This window comes from Mesoplodon bidens (assembly GCF_964165515.1).
Source record: "Mesoplodon bidens genome assembly, chromosome: 2".
NCBI classification, from domain to species: Eukaryota; Metazoa; Chordata; class Mammalia; order Artiodactyla; family Ziphiidae; genus Mesoplodon; species Mesoplodon bidens.
The window spans coordinates 32,368,260-32,390,720 of NC_138177.1; the positions used below are offsets into that span (position 1 = coordinate 32,368,260).

A 22,461-nucleotide genomic window follows, 5' to 3' on the forward strand; every position below is an offset into this window, starting at 1 on the left:
GGGTGCATACTAAACTCTTAGTATTGGTTCCAAAGGGTCTGAGATTAGAGAGAGAAAGGAGAAATTATTTTTTCCCTATACACTTTGGTATTAATTAGCTTTTTACAATGAGTATATATAATAGTTTTGTAACTTAAAAACCATAATATAGAAAACAGTATTTTAAAACCCATGAGAGGTGCAAGCTGAAGCAAAGTATGTAGGGAATGTGAGAGAAGTCTTCTGTCCTCACTGACTGACTTTTAAGTTGAGGGAACTAAATTTTATATCTGAAAAAGAATTAACTCTTTTATTCTTATAAGGAATTTAAGGCAAACTTAGAAGAAATAGTACAATAAAGTACATGATTAATTAGCATTTAATTTGTATAGACAGTGTTTATTATAGGAGTTCATAGAGAGTTCATAGCAGTTTAAAGGAATCGTATTAAAATTATGAATATTAGATTATAATAATTTCTATTTTAGTAAGTTATATATTGTTCACTGGTACAATTATATGTTTGGAATTTCCTCAGAACTTACTGACTTTATCTTTTTTATATACTTGATCTTTTTGGATGCCTTGTGCAAGGTATCCTCAAATATTCACAGGAAGTATTATATATATATTTTTTACTACTTACTAAGCTCATATTTGTACAGGACTAATCTCTTGTCTTGTTTATGGAAAAAAATCCATGCTACTAGAAAACTAAACCTTTGGAAAACAAGGATCAGATTAAGTATTGACTGCTCAGCTGCCGCTATTTTGAAACTTAAAAAATGGTATATTTAATTTGCTTATAGTCTTGTATAAAACGCTCCATAGCATACTTTAAAATTTTGGAAAGCTACAATAAAAACACTCTATTCTAGTAAGTGTGGGTATGCATTGTTGGCGGAGAGAGGCACACTGTGGACAGATCACATTGTCTCTCGAGTACAAGACCTACTTAATAGCCACATAAATTTGAGTAAAATAACTTTCCTGGACTTTATGTTTCTTACCTATAAAGAAGAAATAACAATAATATCCTAACAAATATTAAAAAATGTTCGAATTAGCTAAATTTAAGATTTTATGAAAATCCTTTACAAACAAATTGGTAGTGTTGATGGGATTCCTAAAGCTTCCCTAGCATTAGGAAGCACAGAATAAAGTAGTTAATAGTATACAGTATGTTGGGTAATATCTTCACTAATATAATAGCATTTTTAGTAATGAGTTTCATATAACTTTTTTTTTTTTTTTCAAACTGAGGATATAGTATTTCAAACTGAGGATTTAGGCTACTCAGTGAACATGACTGTTGAGGGCCAGGGTGACTGTTTCTATTAATCTGGCTTGATGCAAAGAGAGAGTACAGAGTCTTATTCTAATTTAAAAAAGAATTTGCTTTCTTTTAATTTAACTAGGTTAGTTGATCTTGACCAATATGTTTGGAGTAACTCTAAAGCAAATACAATCTCATTTTTACCCAGAAACTAATTTATATGTCACTACTGTATTTTGTTTCAGTTAACAATTTATGGCTATTTTTATCACAGTTTCTGATCATTGGTAATCTTTTACATGCAAAAATAAAGATCTGGGAATTTAGGTAACTTATTTCTATGTGATTTTATTATGTATCTTAATGAATTCTTATTTATGATGTTTCTCTAAAAAATGAAAGCTATTTGTCAGTACAGAGCTCAGATTGTATCATTACTATTGAGGCTTTTGCTCACTGGGCTTCTATATATTCTTGATACCTTATTTCTCCTTTTTTTCCCCCCCCAATATTTTCAGATGTTTTGGAATGTTATTAAGCCCAGGTCGAAACGTGAAGAACAGTGACATGCATTTACTGGATATGGTAATGAAAATCTTAAGCACCTTAACGAAGTATAGATGATAGTTATTTTATATTTTTGAAGTATTTTCTATTTTGAAATTTTGTCATTTTGTCAAAATTGTTTCTAACTTTCAGCTATCAATTACTGTGATAGTAGTAATTTAATTTGGAACCCCAAACTTAAAATTACTTATGAGGGAGAGATTTAGGAAAACTTTCATAAAAAAACCATATGCAAGTGGGAAGCAAATAAAAGGATAGTGTAATGAAAATATCCATCTATTCATCTGTTTGGCTTCTTAGGAATGTGTCTCTTCTTTGAGCCAAAATAACAAATACATGATTATAACAGGCACAATGTTATAAATGAATATGGTGCCTTTCATTTTTTTTAATGCAGTATTATTAATTCGAGTACCGTGATGGATGCTTTTGTTTTCTTTAAAGCGTTTCCCTTTCTGAATTTTTCCTTCTTGATTACCTTTCATTAGCAAAGTTTATTTACTGTAGGAGTGGTACTTATTTAAGGAATGCCCTTGAAGGTTAATATATATTTAAGAGTTGGTATTTGATGTAAAAATAGCAAGCCATCTTAACTTTTAAACAGAAATACCTGCTAATATTGCAGCTAATGAAAACATTTACTTTGTGGTTTGGAAATGTTACAGGAAATAGTTATCTTAGTGTAAGTATAAAGTTTTTTACTTAACTGAGATTTTTTTTAGGTAGCACTACATGTTTTCTTCCTTTCAGCTGTATTTTGCAAATGTCAGTTAAATACCACAAATTATATCAACTTTTTCTTTGAGTTATTTCATGGTAACATCACATGGATTTTCTACTGATAGTAGAATAGTTTATTCAGCCTTTTTGAGGACCTAATTTTGTGCCAAGTATTGTGTGAAGTGCTGGTGTTATAGACATGGTAAAACAGATCTTACCATCTGTGGGTTCATAATCTTGTGATGGAAATAGATCTTTTAGGTATGTAATGACATCAGTGGGTTAAGTGCTCTCAGAGAGTTGGTACAATGAGCCACAGAAATACAGAGGAAGCACTGCATGGGTAGGTAAGGTAAGGACAACCAGTTACTTTAAATGTGAAAATGAACTAGGTATTGGTTCATCTCTCTTCCCTCGCTCTTTACAGCATATCAGTAATGCAAGTGGTTTTACTTAAGGCAGGACTTAGCATTTTGGAGCCCTGAAAATTCCGTGAGGAGGTAGTTTCAGGGACATTAAACACTTATAAGCTCCTAGATCCTAATTAGTAATGATTTTTCAGAGTTTAAAAGATTAAGATGAATCACTGGCAAAGATTTTTCTATTAAACCTAAGTTTAGATTATAGAGTTACAGACCTGGCATGAACTTCTGATCCCCCATAGTCTTAGTGTCTTGCTTGTGGTGCAGCCCTCCACCTTTTAAGAGTCCATATTGATATCAAAGGACTTGTCAGCACTGAAGCTCCTGGAAAGAGCAGTGGGCTTACTTGTGCCACAAATAGTTGGTCAAGTTGGAGGGTTTATATCTACAATTATCAGCAATTGTGATTTGTTATTACCAATGCTATTAATCTTCATGCTATCTTTTTTTTTTTTTTTTTGCGGTGTGCGGGCCTTTCACTGCTGCGGCCTCTCACGTTGCAGAGCACAGGCTCCAGACGCGCAGGCCCAGCGGCCATGGCTCACGGGCCCAGCTGCTCCGTGGCATGTGGGATCCTCCCGGACCGGGGCACGAACCCATGTCCCCTACATCAGCAGGCGGACTCTCAACCACTGCGCCACCAGGGAAGCCCCATGCTATCTTTAATACACGGTTATTGAGCTTTAGCTAGATTACATCTTTTTTTTTTTTTGCGGTACGTGGGCCTCTCACTGTTGTGGCCTCTCCCATTGCGGAGCACAGGCTCCAGACGTGCAGGCTCAGCAGGCCTTGGCTCACGAGCCCAGCCGCTCCACGGCATGTGGGATCCTCCCGGACCGGGGCACGAACCCGTGTCCCCTGCATCGGCAGGCGGACTCTCAACCACTGCTCCACCAGGGAAGCCCCTAGATTACATCTAATAAAAAGGAACTTGTTACCTTATAATGAAGACTATGGGACAGTTCTGGTTATTACAGGTTATAACTTTGTAATCACCTGAAATCATATTCCTTGTAACTTTGCCTAATTAGTCTTAGTTCTGCCCTCTAAAGCCAGATGTTAATACTTTTTCTTCTATGACATCCAAATACGTGTACACTTTGAAAACAAATTTCACCTTGCACTTTATTCTGACAAACTTTAAAAGTGTTTAATTATATTTAATTTCAGAATTTGTGAGACTGTTCTATTTGACGTGAATAAATTTTAAGCAGTGCTGACTTTCTTCCCTGAATGCTAAATATGCAAGATGAACTGAGACTTTTCTATAAATTTATAAATTTTGTTTAATATAAAATCTACATGAAAGAGAAAGTTATACTTATAAATGAAATATATTTTTTAGTCAAATAGCCATATTACTTATATATATATATTATACATAGTATATAAATAAAATCATATATAAATAAAATTAGTTAGGTTTTTTTGTGGGTACAGATAACAGACTCTCAATTTTCTCCCAGTAGTGAGTGAGAATAGTTTGGTGAATATACTTGTAGTAGGAATAAGGAAATGAGAATTTTTGATTCATAACCATTTATACCTAGGAAAAGCCTAACAGGAATGTACCAAAAAGCTGAAAACTAGGTAGAGTCAGATTTCATGGAACTGGAGCACAACTTAAAGTCCTATACAGCAGAAACTAACACAACATTGTAAACATCTTCAGTAAAGATGCTAAAAAAAAAATCAAGTCACAGAAGACTAAAAACAATGTAATACCATTTTTATAAAAACATTTTTATAAAAACTCAGAAGCAGGTAAAATAAAATAATATTAAAAAAAAAGTCCTAGAGACGCCACAGAAAGCTTGTGGATCTTCACAATTAACTATTTATTGACATTAGGCTAGTAGCTGGACTCACAGAAATAAAATTTACATTGTAATCCAGTATACTTGTAATCTTTATGTATAAAAAAGCTAAAGTAAAATTTTTATGAGACAATTCTTAACCCTTACATGTGTGATGAAATCTTCAATTTTTTTCCTCTACTTGAGTAAAAAGTCTGGTCATAATCCACTAAATTGATTTTACGATCCACAAATGGGTCACAAACTGCTGTTTGGAAATCATTAGCCTGTCAGCTCCATAACGTCAGGACCATTTTGTTTGTTTTCCTTGCTGGATACTCACAGATACAGAGCATGACTCACAGTAGGCTCATATTTGTTTAATGAATGGATAGATTAGCATGAACTTACATTTTTTATTTTTATTTTTTTGTGTTACCCCCTCCTTCTGATGCCATCTGTGTGCTTTACCCTGCTGTCTGCCTACTTGACCTCATAGCTTCAGCTTACTCATAACCTGACAGTAGTTCATTCATGGCTTAGTATGAATTAGCATGATTCTTCAGCTTATGTTTTCATTGCAAAGTGCCATATTCTCATTATATTTCCCAGTTTATTTTCTTAAGAAGAGGGCATCTGGTGGTTCCAGCCTGGCCTAGTTTGGGCAGAGGCTTTTGTTGTCCAGATGTCCTTTACCTGGTGTCCCTGATCTTGTCAGCCTTCCTGGGGGAGCCAGGGCATGCAGAGGAGTCAGGAAAGAACTCTAGAGCAAAGACTGTGACACTATCTTCATAAGGGGATGGGAGCAAGCCAGGCTATGTAATAGAAATGTCTAGTTCAATATCAAAAATGACTTGATAAAGAGAAACTTTTATTGAGGGCTTTTGATGTGTAAGACAGTATTATTGTGGTTGTATGTTGTGAAGACTAAAAAGAAATAAAAATATGCTTAATTTGGTTAGGCTATTTTGGTTACAAGAAACAAAGATTCACTTAGAGCACCTTAAAGGCAAAAGAGGTTATTGATCTTCATGAAATTGTACCTAAACCTGCAAAGTGGTCTCTATCTGGTCTCTTCCTGTCTGCCTCTCCTGCCATGGGCTTACTCTTTCTGTGAGACTCTTTATTGCTGCCCCTGTTCTCTCAACCTCTGGTGCTCCGCCCCCCTTCTGCCTGTCTGCACCTTCTCCTCTCTCCCCCTCCCTGCCTCCCTTCCTCCCTCCATTCCCCCCTTCTTTCCTTCTCTTCCCTCTTTCTCCCTCTCCTCCCCTTCTCCCTCCTTGCCCTTTTCTCTCCCTCCCTGCCTCTTCTCTGCCCTTCTCTTTCCTCCCCTTCAACTTGTATCTGCCTCCTTTGTATCTGCCTTTGTTTTTTGACTACAGGATTAATTATTTTAAAGGATTTTTTCGGTGTTTGTTTTCTCCATTTCTCTCTTACCACTTAGCAGTTTCCTAGTACTCTGCTGTTCTTTATATATTTTTTCCCTACATTAAATTCTGTTATAACTTCGTTTTGTATGTGGCCTGACATCACCTGACTTCTTATCAAAACCTTTCAGCCCCTCTGCTAACTGCCCACTTTCCTTGGTATTTGTTAATTGAAAGAAAGAATTGACTGGTCTAGCTCATTTTTTTGGACTCAAGCATAGCACGAGCTCTTGTCCAGAAATGGACTGGACTTTTTTGGGTCAGGTGCTCGTTCTTGTTTTGAACATCTAATTAGGCAGAAGAGAGAGAGGATAGGCACATGGAAGGGAGTGAGGGAGAGAGAGAGAGAAACATATGAATATATAAGTGTGTTGGAGGTACTGAGTGGGTTTCCTTTACATGGCCTTGAGTGTATTTCACCTCTGGAATTCAGGGTCCCTGCACTTAAGCTATACAATCTGATTAGTGAAATATCACGAGTACACTAGAAAAATGTACATAGTCATTTTGCCAAATGACTACAATAATTTCATAGGGATTCAGAGAAGCATTTCTGTGGGGGAAATATTGAAAAAAAAGTTTTTTCTCTTTTAGTCTGACCCTTTTTGCACTCTCCATTTATAATATAAGGAAATTGGTACAGAAAATTGAAAGTACTGTGGATAATACTCTTTTGCACGTGCACATATTTATATGCGTGTGCTGTTCTCCCACGGGACAACCTCTAAGCTCCCCCACACTACACACACACACACACACACACACACACACACACACACACACAAACTACGTGTGGCCTTGCTTTCAAGACCACATATAGTTGTGGAGTTGCTGCTTTAGCGAGAGTCAAGAGCTGGCTTGGTAAAAGTCTTAAGGAGTGGAGGAAATGAAGAGGAAGAAGAGAAGGAGAGAACAAAAGGAGAATAAGTATGAGGGTAAAGGGAGATAGTTAATTACCTTGAGTGCTGATTACAAACCAGTATTAGTCTCCTAATATTGATTTATGATTGTTAGAAAGTGTACCTATATCTGGCATATAGGCAATAAAAAGTATTAACTTTAAAGGTATTCATTGTGATAAAGTACATTAATATTTTAAGAATATATTAAAAATTAGAAATTAGAGGAAAAATCCTAACGTATTTTCCTGTGATTAGCTATTAATTCAGTTTAACTATCTTCAGTGAGATCCGTAATACAGTTTTTTTTTTTTTTTTTTTTTTTTTTTTTTTTTTTTTTCTTTTTGCGGTATGCGGGCCTCTCACTGTTGTGGCCTCTCCCGTTGTGGAGCACAGGCTCCGGATGCGCAGGCCCAGCGGCCATGGCTCACGGGCCCAGCCGCTCCGCGGCATATGGGATCCTCCCAGACCGGGGCACGAACCCGTATCCCCTGCATCGGCAGGCGGACTCTCAACCACTGCGCCACCAGGGAGGCCCCGTAATACAGTTTTAATAGAAACTTCCTATATCCTGTGTGTGTAGGTATGTGAGACTTTGACAACCAGCCTAAGATAAAGTTAAATATAACTTCATACCAGTATTATGTTTTTGTGAGTCAGCATGTAAGGGTATACATTCTTTTATCCAGGAGTATGTGTCTCTAAATAGAAACTCTGGAGAAAGCTGTAGGAGAATTTAATATTTAAAGAAATGCTTCTGTGGGATGAAAAAAGTTTACAAAGAAAATAAGTCCCCTGTTTGACTGTAAATTCAAATTTTAATAAATTGGATTGCTTAAAATAAGATTTACTTATAATTTAAAATGATGATTTTTTGATGTATATATTCTCAGTGATTCCTGTTTGAACTTTTATAGGAATCCATGGGAAAGAGCTATGATGGGAGAGCTTATGTTATCACCGGCATGTGGAACCCCAATGCACCAATATTTCTGGCACTTAATGAAGAAACCCCAAAAGGTGAATTTTCTTTAAAAATTCCTTATTATTTACTTTAAAGTTTACATTATGGACAATATTGTTTTGCCATGTTTAAAAAAATTCTGGTGCTCATTTTAAATGGAATTATTCTTGTTTTCATGCTTTATACATTTATGGGGAAAATCTCCACTATTCAAAAGAAAGCCCCCTGATGATATGTGGATTAATTTTATTACATTATGTTAAGAAAGTATTTGGGCTTTGTGTTTCATATGTCATTATAGAGTTGTTTTATTTAAGGGGGAAATGATGGGAGAGTATGAAAGAAATGGTGAAGCAAATTCTGGAATTTTTTCATATCTGATAACTATTTTAACTTTTTTTCGCTATATTACAGATTACTTATATCTTTTCATTTACTATTATTCATTCCAGTCTTTTGACCTTTGGGAACTTAGTAATGTATATTTAGGATTTCATTTGTGGCAAATACTTTTTTCCAAGTTGTTTACCTTTTCATTTTGTTTAATATGTTAGTGTTGAACAGAATTTATAGATGGTAAGTAGGCTCATTTGTCATTTTCCCCATTGTATTTATTTTTATTCCTACTTTATCTAGATATCTGTTAATTGCCCATGTGTTTTTTCCCCCCTCCACTGTCTGCCTTTAAACTAAAATTTAGTTTTATCTCATGAGTTATAATCTTCTACTAAATGCTTTACTATGATTCAACCAATAATTTATATTGAGAAAATAATGGATCAGCTTGTTTGATCTTTAGTTTTATATTATTTACTTTATACCCACAATAGACTTTTGGTTAAAGACAGGGGCATTAGTGAATACTGATATGGAAATATAATATATTAATGAAGAACATTAAATGATAATTATTTTTGAATTTCCTTGATAAAAGTATTTACCAGTTCCATAAATTGCATGCATTTGATCACACATCAAGCTATTTCAAACTGAGGGCTAAAAGAGAGAAAAATTATGATGATTATGTAAAATTTAGCTTTTCATATATTAGGAATAAATAATTTTTACACCACAGTTTGTTATTTCTGGATACAGGCTTGTGAATACCAGTCTGTAAACTTCTTCCTTATAATCATTCAGAAAATCAACATGAAAATGGAAAAAATAAGCCAGTTGATAATTTTGAAGTAAAATATAGAAATTTCAAATAATAACTTATAAAAGCACTTTTTACCTGTTCTTAATGTAACACATAGTTCAGTTTCATTTTGTATTTTAATACGTATTTGGTCCTCAATTAAAAATAATATATTTTAGGGACTTCCCTGGCGGTCCAGTGGTTAAGGCTCCACCTTCCAGTGCAGGGCTTGCAGGTTCGATCCCTGGTTGGGGAACTAAGATCCCACATGTCGTGCAGTGTGGCCCCAAAATAATAATAATAGTAAAAAAATAAAGAATTATATATTTTTTAAAAATATATTTTTAAAAATTTATTTGTTCAATTAAAAGAAACTACATAGTACTATATTACAATAATATTCTAATGCAAAAGATAATGTGTTTTAAATTTAAAATCATTTCATATGCCACACAAAAATATTGACCTAATTTCTTAAATTTTTAAATGGTGTTCTTGAAATTATAAATTACTCAGAGGAGTCATGAATCAAAACTACAAAAGTTGAAGCCCTGAGAGATGAAGTGTCTGAGATCTTTTTGCTACGTCAAGTTGTATATTGTATTCTGTGTTTTGTTATTTTCCCTAACCCCTCTACTTTATTCCCCTGAGACCTTATAAGGTCCTTAGGTCAAGTACAATGTCTAGAGAATCCTAGTTCCTCTTGAACTGGCAGATAGAATGCTTGTATTTAGTAAGAATGTAATACATTTTTTGTTGAGTTTAATGATATTAATGGAAGTGTAGTTGATGAGTATAAATGTTGTGTAATGGTTAAAAAGGCACTATTGAAGGTTTCTTCTAATGGTAGGCTTGGTTATTTGAACTTTCCTTTAACTGAGAACTGAAAATGGTAGACAATATAAATTTTAAAAATATTTTTAGAATAATGAAGAAATGACAAAATGATACGGAATAAACAAACCACAGTTTCAAAAATCCCAATGAATTTCAAGCAGGGTAAATAGAATAAAATGAAATTCACATTTCAACCTATCATAGCGAAACTGAAGAAAACCAATAGACACTGGTCTAGAAAGTCTAGGTTCAAATTAGAGGAAGGCTATGGTGAAGAAAACATTTTAAATAGTAACTGAAATTTTGACTGATAACAGTATACTGTTCTCTAAAAGCACTTGCCAGGTCTCTGATATATATTTTATGTATATAAAATATATATACATACTATAAATATGTAGTGTGTATATATACTCTATATATGTAGAGAGAGTATATATGTGTATGTGTACTCTATATGTTATATATATGGAGAGAGTATATATAGCATATTTTATATGTTATATAGAGAGTATATATATGAAAATTACACATTAGAGCTTTGGTCAATGATTTTCCTGATGGTTAATATGTATTATGGACAGTGAGGGTACTGACAAATCTCTGGGGACTTCCCTTAAAGCATACAACATTGAAATATTAATAACATTTTCCCAAACAAATTTAACATAATGAAGGTTGAGCATCTCTTCTGATTTGACAGTCCTTCCCATGCAACTCATCAAACAGACCTAATAATTTCTAGTATCTCTTTTTATAGAATGAAAGGGCAGATCTTTGTGATTTTCCAGGTTTTGTTTTTAAACCTGAAAGATAGTTTTAGTGTAAAAGACATTCTGAAATTTCTATTTTATTTATTTTTTTATATTAAGGGCCTGATTTTGAGAAGGAAAAATTAAAGTTGTCAGAGGATATTTGAACATTTGATTAAGGTGGGATCAGGAGTGTTGAGAAACATACTTGGGAAACTTGGTTACCTATTTAATCTAAGTGACAATAAAACATTTAAAATTAAACATAGCAGGTAACAGGAGTATAAAGAACCTTAATCCTTTAACTTTGTTTTCTTAAATAAGTAATAATAAAGCTGGTATAAAACACAGAAAATTTCTACTGCAGATAAACGAGTGTACATGACCGTGGCGGTGGATATGGTAGTCACGGAGGTGGTGGAGCCTGTCCGCTTTCTCCTGGAGACAGTAGTACGCGTGTACCCTGCAAACGAGCGATTTTGGTATTTCAGCAGAAAGACTTTCACGGAGACTTTCTTCATGAGGTTGAAACAGGTAGGACCTTTTTGTTCTTTTCACATAATACATTTTTTCCATCATTTTTTCTTTAATGCCAACATAATTTCTTAAATAGCAATAAAATAATTTCTTAAATAGCATATTTTTAATTTTTAAAAGTTTTAATTTTAAATTTTAAATAATTTTAAATTTTAAATAATTTCTTAAATAGCAATAAAAAGTGATAGAATTCCTCAGATAATCAAATGATATTTAGAGTCAACCAACAGAGTATTTGAAAAATCCATATGTAGGTAATGTCAGTTGAAAAAAAACAACTAGTAATAATTATGTAGGAATTTGTTTTAGAAACCTGTAAAGTATCAACATACTTAATAGAAATAACGAATCTATATCTAAAACAGCTTTTCTTTCTTTCTTTTATATACAATTACATAAAACCAAAAAGGAAGGGCACAGAAACATCATATCTTTATAAAGTAAAACCTCTCACCCTACTATAAAGTAATAGTGAAAAATTATGAATAGTGAAAAAAGTAATACATGACTAATTGTTATAGTTATTTCTACCTATATAATATTATGTGAAGGTGTTGTCTGACTTATTAGTAAGGTTATAAAATTATTTTAATATTAAATGAACAAAATTAGGATTTCTGTGAAGTTCTTAAATTAGGCAGTATTAGTAGGTAAAATACACTTTTTGTTATGTAATGAAGGAAGAAGGTAACAGTGAAAAATAATTTGAATTCTAGTAGTGTCCATTTTATGAAATCAGAGTAGAATATTCTGTTTGAGTGATGGAAAATCCTTTTCATCCTGTTTAGTGCTCCCTCTCTTCCAAGTTTAAAAAATGCTTGTTGCTTCATATACTATAATATGCAAAATGTAATGTGGTAAAAGCAAGCATCAGTTCAGTGAACAAATATAGAAGCCGCGTAACCATTTGCATATTAAAAAAAACTTGTCATTGCTCAGTTAGGCTTCATATATTAGATGCTTTGAAATTGTTGTGGTTTTCGTCTTTCATAAAATTATTAGAGCTGTGGTTTGACACAGCTTTTATTACTGTGTAGACTGTTTTTTTTTCTTTTAGTTTTTGTAGCATATTCTGATGAAGATAATATGAACAATATTTAAAATTTTAGTGTCCTGAGCATATTTTCATGTTTTATTCTGAGATATTTTTCTCCCTTCCTTCTTTCTTTCTTTTCTTTTCTTTTTTTTTGGTAGCTTAATTGTTAATGACTATCAAAGAATTCGTTTGTCATTTTGAGCCAAAGGATTATTCAGGGTTGCATAAGAATAAATAAAGGAATAAAGGAGCTGTATACAAAGTGGTTGTCATCATTCTAGTGACAATTAATAAATTATTATGCTGTGAATTTTTCTTCCTAGAGACTTGATAAAAAGTTAGCTTCCCCCCTCCCACCCTGCCCCCCAAAATTAGCTTTATATATATATATATATATATATATATATATATATACACACACACATATATATATATAATATATATGGCAAGATAAACAAGAGTACTAGAATTTATATATTTATATAAATTTCAAGAATATATATATTAGAGTGGATTTTTATTATTAAATGTTATTTTCGTATTTTTAAAACTACTGATGTTGAGTGACTGAGTGGTAAGTATCATGAGTTAAGAATTTCTTGGTACTAAAACATTAAAAATACTATTTGAGGCCATTTCATGTGACATAAAAAGATTAAATTACATTCAGCTCCAATAAATGTGAGACTGATTTAAATGAATATCAAATAAGAACACGGTTTCTAACTTTAGTGGTATAATTTAATTTCTTTAGTAGATATTGTGTTATTCTGTTTATTTTTTTTTATTTCTTCTTGAGTCATTTTTGGTGATTTGTGTCTTTCAAGGAATCTTCAGTTTAATCAAGGATATTTAATTTATTGCTTAAAATATTACCTTTTTATTTTTAATATTTTTAGGATCTGTAGGATCTGCTTTTATTTCTGATATTGGTAATTTATATATTCTCTCTTGTTTTTTGTTTTATCAGCCTAGCTAGAGGTCTATTAATTTTACTGATTTTATTCCCCCCCAAAGAAACAGATTTTGGGTTCATTGATTTCCCTATTGTTTTTCTGTTTTATCTTCTGTTGATTCCTTTTGCTTTCTTCTTTATTTCTGCTTTGGATTTAACTTGTTTTTCTAGTTTCTTCATATGAAAATTATATCACGGGTTATTTTTTAAACGTTTTTTCCTAATATCTTTTAATTTTTAAGGTTATAACTTTCCCTCTAACTTCTCAGAGTTGTTAAAAGAAAACTCTGTTTCCTTTACTACTCTTCACACCACTTCATTTCTGACACCAGATGGGTGAGTGTTTTTCCTATAGCAATTAATTCTCCAATTGGACACCAATTGGATGGCCTACAATACAATTATGACACTAACTACCTGGAGTAGGCACAGACCCCACAGGTTAAGGGCTCAGTTACACAAGACTGTGCCCCTCCTCCTTACTTCAGACACCAGTTGCAGGTCCAGGTTGTCATCTGTGTTTCTGACCAACCAACTATAACTTGGAGGTTCCCACAACCTCCACCTCAGGTTTGATAATTTGCTAGAATGACTCACAGAACTCAGGAAAACAGTTTACTTAGTAGATTACCAGTTTATTATAAAAGGATACAGCTCTAGAACAGCCAGCTAGAAGAGATGCACAGGGCAAGGTATGGGGGAGGGTGTATGGAGTTTCCATGCCCTTTACAGGCTCGCCACCCTCTCAGTACCTCCATGTGTTCACCAACCCAGAAGTTCTCTGAACACCTAAGTTAGGGTTTTTTATGGATGCTTCATTCTGTAGGCACAGTGGAGTAAATCATTGGCTATTAGTGATTAACTCAAGTACCAGCTCCTTTCCCTTCCCTGGAGGTTGGGGGAGTGGGGCTGAAAGTTCCTGCCCTCTATCATGTGATCGATTCCTCTAGCATCCATCTTCCCCCCACCCCATATCCTCAGGGGCTTTCCAAAAGTCACCTCATTAACAAAATTCAAGTGTGGTTGAAAGAAGCTCATTAGGAATAACAAAAGATGCTCCTTATACCTTTATTGCTCTGGAACTATTTCAGAAATGGATGGGATAAAAACCGAATATTATAACAAAAGATGTTTCTTTTGCCTTTATTGCTATGGCACTGTTTCAGGAGCCAGGATGAATACCAAAATATATATTTCTTATTATATCACAGTATCACAGTTGTCATGATGAATAAATATGAATTCATGTAAGGCCCTTTAGGACAGTGCTTGTCACCTGGTACATGTTCAGTAAATGTTAGCTATTATTGTTTTTATTAATGTTAATTAATACTTGTTTGTCTTCTATCGAGTCTCTATTCTTTTTGGGCAGAATCCTTTGTTTCTTAAGCCTAAAATAAATGAATGAATAAATGAACCAATAAATGAATAACTAACTCTGGTAGAAAGGTCAGGATTTTGGAGTGTGGTAAGGCAGAGGGGGGCATTTCAGTCAGAGACAAGAGTTGAGTCAGGTCATAGAACTCTGATGTAACATGATATGTTCAAGATCTGTAGGAAATTAGATATTGCCGAAGCATCAGTGGGCATGGTGGGTAATTATTCCGAATAGGTAGGTCATTACCATGCTTAGTCCTTTATCCTCAGGTTGTGAGAATTTTAAGCTGTGAATGACACTATATTTATAATTGGGAAAGGTCACTCTGACAGCAGTGAAAAAGATACTGATATTGGAGGCAATAAATATGAAGAAAGAAGGCTATTGTGGCCAAGATGAGAAATGATGGCATGAAGAAAGGCGGTGGCAGTGGGGATAGTAGAAAAGATGAATTTGAGAGGCCTTAGGGAAGTAAGAATTAAGATCTGGTGTTTGATGTGACGCGAGGTTGAGGGAAAACAAGGGGTCTAGGATTACTTTCAGGTGACTGGGTGGTTGTTGATCCTTTTGACTGAGATGTTACAGAGTCCAAGCTTGCTCTGCTCGCTGCAGTGAATTGGGGACGAGGTGTTGAGGCAAGGAATATGACTTTATTCAGAAAGCCGGCAGACGGAAGAGATACCAGGCTAGTGTCTCTGATAAACCATCTTATCGGGGTTTGGATGCCAGCTTCTTTTATAGCACAGAGAGGGGGAGGAGATGAGTAAGTAAAGTCAAAAGGTCATAAGTTTTGCAAATACCCGGTGGAATGGCCAGCCTCGGTGAGGGGATGTGTTAATTTCTTCTTCTTTCTTGAGACATCCACAGGTGGGTGGGGTGAGGTTGTCTCCCTGTGAACTGAACAGAGGCACTTTAGTTTAACATTCAGGCAGAGGAGCAGGGTTCCCTGAGGCAGGACATTGCGTATGATTATAATAAAAGCAACAAAAAGCAAAGGTTAAAGTCAAAGAAACAGATCGAACCTGGAGTCTGATTTAGCTTTTCCCTGTCACAGAAATAGACTTTCAAGGAGAAATGTTTCGAGGCTCATGAGGAAAGCTAGCGGAGTTTCAGATATGCTGAATTTCACATTTCTGTGGAACTTTTAGGTTTAGTGAGCAGTTGGTATTTGTATCCTAAGCTTGGGAAATAAAGATTTTAGAAGTGGTTAAAGCTTGAGAATTGTGACTAGGAGTAGGTAAATTACCCTGTGTCCAAGTGTTGAATGGGGAGACCTTGAAAAGATTGGTATAGGAAGAGGATTGAGTCAAGTGAATGTAGAAGGATAAGCACAGATCTAGGGGTAAAATCACAAGAGCACGAGGCCAGGAAAGGTGAGGGAGGAAATTGTTTCCAGCAGGAGAGAATGCCTTCAGCATCAGGTACTTCAGGAAGGTTAGCTAAGGATTTGATTGGTAAATAAGAGACAAAGATCTTAGACTGTAAAACTTGGACAATTTCAGAGGAGTAGTGGGGCAGAAGTTAGACTGCAGTTGATTGAGGCTTGAATGGGAGACAAAATGTCATAATTCACCTCTACAACTGGGAACAAAAGAGAAGCTGGGTACAAATCCGAAGTATTAGGGTACACTTTATTTTATATACAACTTTTATATACAAAGTTAGAATTTTAGAAAATTCATTCTCTCTTTCTATTTTTCCTGGGTTTGGAAGTCAAACCCTCTGCTAGTGATTTTGCTGAATGAATACCCATCAAAATATGGAGTCAAGTGCTGAAAACCTGTTGTTGCCAACATTTAGAGGAATGGCATGGCAGATATTTTGAAAGTGAACTAATTTCTTTCTTCAGAAATAGTATAGTTAAGAAATTATGTACAGACTGGCCACTAGTAGATAAAAAAGTTCTGGAGGTCTAATGCACAGCTTAGTGACTGTAGTCAGCAGTCTAGTGTGCCCTTTTTCCACGGGTTTCTCAAGGGTTGATTCAGTCAACCATTAATCAGTCTGTGGATCAGTCCATGGATCAGTTCTTGGTTGGTTGAATCTGTGGATGCAGAACCTGCAGATACATAGGGCCAACTGTACTATGTCATTTTATATAAGGGACACAAGCATCCGTAGATTTTTGTGTCCATGGAGGGGTCCTGAATCCAATCTTTCCATAGATACCAGGGAATGAATGTACTGTATTATAATTTTTTTAATGGTGTTTTTATTTATTTTTACTTGTTGACAGTTTTTGCTTTATTTATTTATGGCTGTGTTGGGTCTTCGTTTCTGTGTGAGGGCTTTCTCTAGTTGTGGCAAGCGGGGGCCACTCTTCATCGTGGTGCACGGGCCTCTCACTGTCGTGGCCTCTCTTGTTGCGGAGCACAGGCTCCAGACACGCAGGCTCAGTAGCTGTGGCTCATGGGCCCAGTTGCTCCGCGGCATGTGGGATCTTCCCGGACCAGGGCTCAAACCCGTGTCCCCTGAATTGGCAGGCAGACTCTCAACGACTGTGCCACCAGGGAAGCCCCTTAAATTTTAAAGTTGCTAATAGACTAGGTCATAATTGTTCTCACCACAAAAAAGCAATGATAATGATGTGACATGATAGTGGTGTTAGCTAATGCTACAGTGGTAATCGTATTGCAGTATATAAATGTATCAACACGTTGTACACCTTACATAATGTTATATGTCAGTTATATCTCAACAAAAAAGAAATTATGCATCACTTGATATTTTCTTTTTAAAAAAAATTTATTAATTCATGGGAGGACTTCCAAAACAGCTGAAAGCAAAATTAGAATTTTGGAAGGTTCTGCTGCTTCAAATTTTATGTGCTTATTATTCTGTCATTTCAAAGTGATTTTTAATTTTTTATTATTTATTTATTTTATTTTATTTTATTTTTTTGCGGTACGTGGGCCTCTCACTGCTGTGGCCTCTCCCGTTGCGGAGCACAGGCTCCGGACGCGCAGGCTCAGCGGCCACGGCTCACGGGCCTAGCCACTCCGCGGCGTGTGGGATCCTCCCGGACCGGGGCACGAACCCGTGTCCCCTGCATCGGCAGGCGGACTCTCAACCACTGTGCCACCAGGGAAGCCCACAAAGTGATTTTTTAAATGACAGTTTTGAAGTACCCCAAAATAGAATTCATATTGAAGATACTTATAACTTTAAACTGTAGTGACATCACCTGTTGCTACACTAATAAATTGCCTAGGAAGTAATTTGATGAATTATTATTTCTTCCTTTTCCTATTACTGAAAATAAATGCTGTGAGTCCCATCATAAGATGTTTATTGGCAGGATTCTTTGATAGGAAAGTTATAACCTTTGTAGTAGTGTTTTTGTTTTGTTTTATAATTTTTAAAATCATAGAATAATTTTATATTCTTCTGGTTGTATTTTGCCTAAAGAACGATAAGACATTTAGGTGTTACCACTTACCTTCAGATTTGCTTTGTATTGTACTATAGAGTGTATCTTACTATGAAACTACATCAAAGGAAATAAAATTGAATAAAGCAGTATTTCATTCTGGGTACTGAAATGAGAATAGGCCAGTTATTATAGGCCTTCATTGAAAACTTGAGGAGTTATTAGTTGATTGAAAAGGATTTATTCTGAAAAATTAGTATTTAAAGATTTGAAATTGTAAGGCAGAAAAGAGAGAATCCTTATGTACATATACTCTTTTGCAATGCATTTAAAAAGTAATATGCCAGTTGTTAAGAAAAGCAAGATGGCAAGCACAGTGACTTGGGATCCTTTCATTAAGTATTAGCATTCCTTTCCCTTGTCTTTCATTTGTGGAGTTTAAGAAATTGCACATTACTACATTACCAAGGCCACATTACTAAGTGGCCTATTAGTGAGGAATAAATGATCCTCGTATCTAAAGACTTTTAGTGTGTTGAAGATTTAATAAATAAAACAAAAGGCTTATCACCTGGAGAAAAATGTGACAAGGAAGAGCTCCTCAGGTATGATGGGGAAGTAGCAACCTAACTGATATTTAATAATGAAATTTTGCTTATTTCATAGTCAGATATACTACTTACTTTAGGTCCAGATAATATTCTTGTACTTAAGACTATGGTCTTACTCTTAAAATACTACTTGTTTGAAATTTTGAAATGAAATTATTTTCTATGGACAGAGGTACCTGCTTTTGTTCACAGTAGTGGTGTGCAACATTTTTAGCTGTGTTGTTCTTCATAAAAATATTTTCTACTTTTTGCTTGTGCCAAAATGTAGTAAAAATTGATAACAGCAGTTATGTTAGGCATAAAAGAGTAGAAGCATATGGAGATGGGAGCTTGGAAAATGCAGCACTTAACTTCATTGAACTCAGTGACCTCTTATTTTATAAATTAGGCATTTATGAATACTATAGAGTTTCAAGAAAAATAGGAGCAGATTTAGCTGCTTAGATGAAGTTAGGGTAAAATAGAGTTCAGTTGTCAAGGGGTCAGCTGAGTCAGCAGCATTGAAAACATGTAGGGGGTGGTTCTTGAATTCTTGCTTAATTTGGGGATGTGTGATAAACTACAAAGAAAATTTGAGACAATTATAGAGAAAAACATTGTTATGAAAAAAGAAATGCTTATATAATATTCATTTTAAAGATACTCTTAAGAAATGTTGTTTACATTAGATTAGTTTAGGAAATCCAGAACATTTTGAGGCCAGCACAACATGTTTTAGTGTAGATTGACATTTCTTCAGATACAAAGCACATGTTGTGGAAATTAGTAAGGTTTAAATAATTTAAATAATTTCTATTAGCATATCTGATTATCACGATGAACAAATTTTCTGAAAAAAATGTGCTGCTGCTTATTATGGAGATTTTTAAACTAATAATAATAACAAATTAAGTTATGTTTAGTTATTGGAGCATCTGGCCTAAAAAGACATAGTGAAATTTACATTTGATTGAGAAGGAATCACCTATTCCAGTGTAGATACGTAGTGTATGTGGGTTAATGGTATTCCTGAATTCTTTTTTCGTCTCTAAAATTCTATGCCATTTGAATTAGTGAATTATAAAAACAGTTTTTAGCACAAATAATTCCATGATTGTTGTAGTCAAGTTAATTCAAAGTTAATTTATATTATCTATTGTAGTGGCACAGCAAGGATAAGATGTTTAAAATACAGCCTTATCCCCAAAGGAACTTTGTGTCACCTCCTATTAATAAGGAAATGTATAAAAATTACCATTTTACAAGGAGGGTTATGATAAATACTAGGTGAAAATAATGTACAGAATGCTGTGGGGTTTAGAAAGAGGAGGGACAATAGTAGTAGAATGACACAAAGTGGTGGTTAAAAGGAGTTCCTTTGAGGGTATATGTGAGTTGTTTTCTGTGATCACAGCAGAGAGGGAATATTGTAGGGGTGGAAAAAATTTCCCTTCTTCCCTTTTAGATTCTTTGGCTTGTCTAATATTTAAATAAATATAAGACAGATTAACAGGAGGAAAATTTAATTATGTACATATGGGAGCACCATAAAGATATGAAGACACAAAAGGTTGCTGGTAATTGAAACTTACATGCCATCCTGAGCCAAAGAAAGGGGAGGGATCTATGGATACAAGGGGAGGAAGGCCTTTCACAGGAAGGGAAAGGAGATGTTTGGAAAACAAAGGTTGCCCTGTTATATAGGTAAATTTCTCAGGTAAAAAGGTATCTCTGGTAATAGCTCTCTTCCTTTGCTCTGTAAATTTAGGCAGTTGAGGGAGAGGTAAAAGAACTTTCCTGAATCTGCTAGGTTTTGATTGTCTTTAGCTCAAAATAGTAATCCTTATGCTTGTCACTGAACTCATGTTTGGCGGCTCGCCGCTCAAAAGCCAATACTCGCTCGAAAGCCAATACACGTTGTTTAGAAAGGAAAGGTTGCTTTATTCAGGAGGCCGGCAACCTGGGGAGAAGGCAGACTTCTGTCCAAGAACCAACTCCTAAGATTCTGCTTGACCATGAAAGTTTTTTAAAGGGAGAAAGGGAAGTTAATCGCATTTAATCATTTGGGGAGGGGATCAGAGTCTGTGTTATCTTCCACTGTGTCCAGACTTTCTTCTGATTGGTTGGTGGTGAGGTAACAGGGTGGTGTTCCAGGAATCTAGTGCTCTACCTGGGTGGGGGGCCATAGTTCCTGCTGAAGAACTCAAAGATATGTTGTTATGTATATTCCTTGAGGAGGAACCACGTCTCTGTCCCATGCTGCACTGGTGTTTCTTGACTGTTCCTCATTTGTTTCTGCATTCCCACCCTTCCCTAATTAGTAACTGTTTGAATCTTCCCTTTGGTACTCAGGGAAGATCTGGGAGGCTGAATGAAGCTTATTTCGTACAAACAAGAAATGGGGAACACGGAAAGGATTTGTACCCGGGAGCAGTGGTCCCCAACCTTTTTGGCACCCAGGACCGTTTTCATGGAAGACAATTTTTCCACGGACCCGGGTGGGGGTGGGGGATGGTTCAGGTGGTGATGAAAACGATGGGGAGTGATGGGGAGCAGCAGAGGAAGTTTTGCTCACTCACCCACTGCTCACCTTCTGCTGTGCAGCCCGGCTCCTGACAGGCTGCGGACTAGTACGGGGATTGCAGACCCCTGCCCTAGAGGGCCTCACAGGGTCCTGCTTGGTTTCATGCTAATGTGGCATATTTTGGGGTGACAAATTCTGCTCCCCTGCAGTATATTTTAGCATGTAAGATACTGTCTGTGCTATCACTTTGTAGACTGTAAAGTGACACAAAATATTAATGATTTGATTCTGTTAGTAGGTATGAGGCTAGTTCACCATTCTGTCGTTTGGTAGTTGTATCCATGAGCTTCAGCTTCTTCATATGTAAAATGGAGGTAAAAATAATACCCACCATGAAGCGTTGTTTGCTCATTTACTTATTAATTAAATAAACATTTATTAAGTGCCTGCTCTGACAGATTACTATTGTAGACGTTGGGGATATAGTGGTAAATGCTGCAGATGAAGTCCCTGCTTCATGAAGCTTACATTCTATGTATGGGGGATACATGGAGGGGACAGAAGGGCAGGCAAACAAGTGGCAAGATAGCAGATAGTAACAGAGTGCTATGATGGCTTGGTGGACATTGGGTGGTCAAGGAAGGCCTCTGTAAGAAAGTGACATTTAAATGTCTAAGGTCTGAGTGACAGGAGGGGACTTACCAAATGAAGATCTGGGGAAAAAGACCTTTCAAGGGATGAGCTTGGGTTGTTGCCAGGATTGAATGCTTGCTATCCTTATTGTTATTAACATAATTATTTGCCCAGAAAGATTTCTGGAAGAGCACTAGAATAGGATGTGGAAGCCACTATTGTTTCTTAGTTATTCTGCATATTGTACCACAGGTTAGACTATCTCATGCCTCAAAGTGTTATATCATTTAACAGCACAAAACAGTACCAGAAGTAACACTTCCATAGCACTTACTATGTGCTGAGCACTGTTCCAAGTACTTTACCTGTTTTTTGGGGTTTGTTTTTTTTTTTGCATCTGCTAGGAATAAAATTTACCTTCAGAAAAGAGAAGTCTCATGAAACAGGCGAGAAGGGTGTTAGGAAGAAATTTTCCTCTATTCTTTTAGGTTCTTTGGCTGGCCTAAGAATTACATTGACATGAGATAGATTAACAGGAGAAAATCAAACAAAAGTTTAGTAACATGTATACATGGTAGAGACCCAGGAAAACTGAGTAATTCTCCAAAATGGCTGAAGCCCTTCCTTCAATACCATCTTCAGTTGAAGACAAAAGAGGATG

General features: G+C 35.4%; 1 protein-coding gene across 3 annotated transcripts in view; it reads left to right on the forward strand.

Moving 5' to 3' along the window:
• The window catches only part of RABGAP1L (RAB GTPase activating protein 1 like), a 700,878-nt gene that overhangs the window by 103,303 nt on the left and 575,114 nt on the right, over nucleotides 1-22,461 (forward strand). For all 3 annotated transcript variants that reach the window (XM_081224264.1, XM_081224266.1, XM_081224265.1), the window contains exons 8-10: nucleotides 1,774-1,840; nucleotides 8,004-8,106; nucleotides 11,145-11,311. In XM_081224264.1, the coding sequence (XP_081080390.1) occupies nucleotides 1,774-1,840; nucleotides 8,004-8,106; nucleotides 11,145-11,311 (337 nt within the window). The remainder of the gene's footprint in view (nucleotides 1-1,773; nucleotides 1,841-8,003; nucleotides 8,107-11,144; nucleotides 11,312-22,461) is intronic.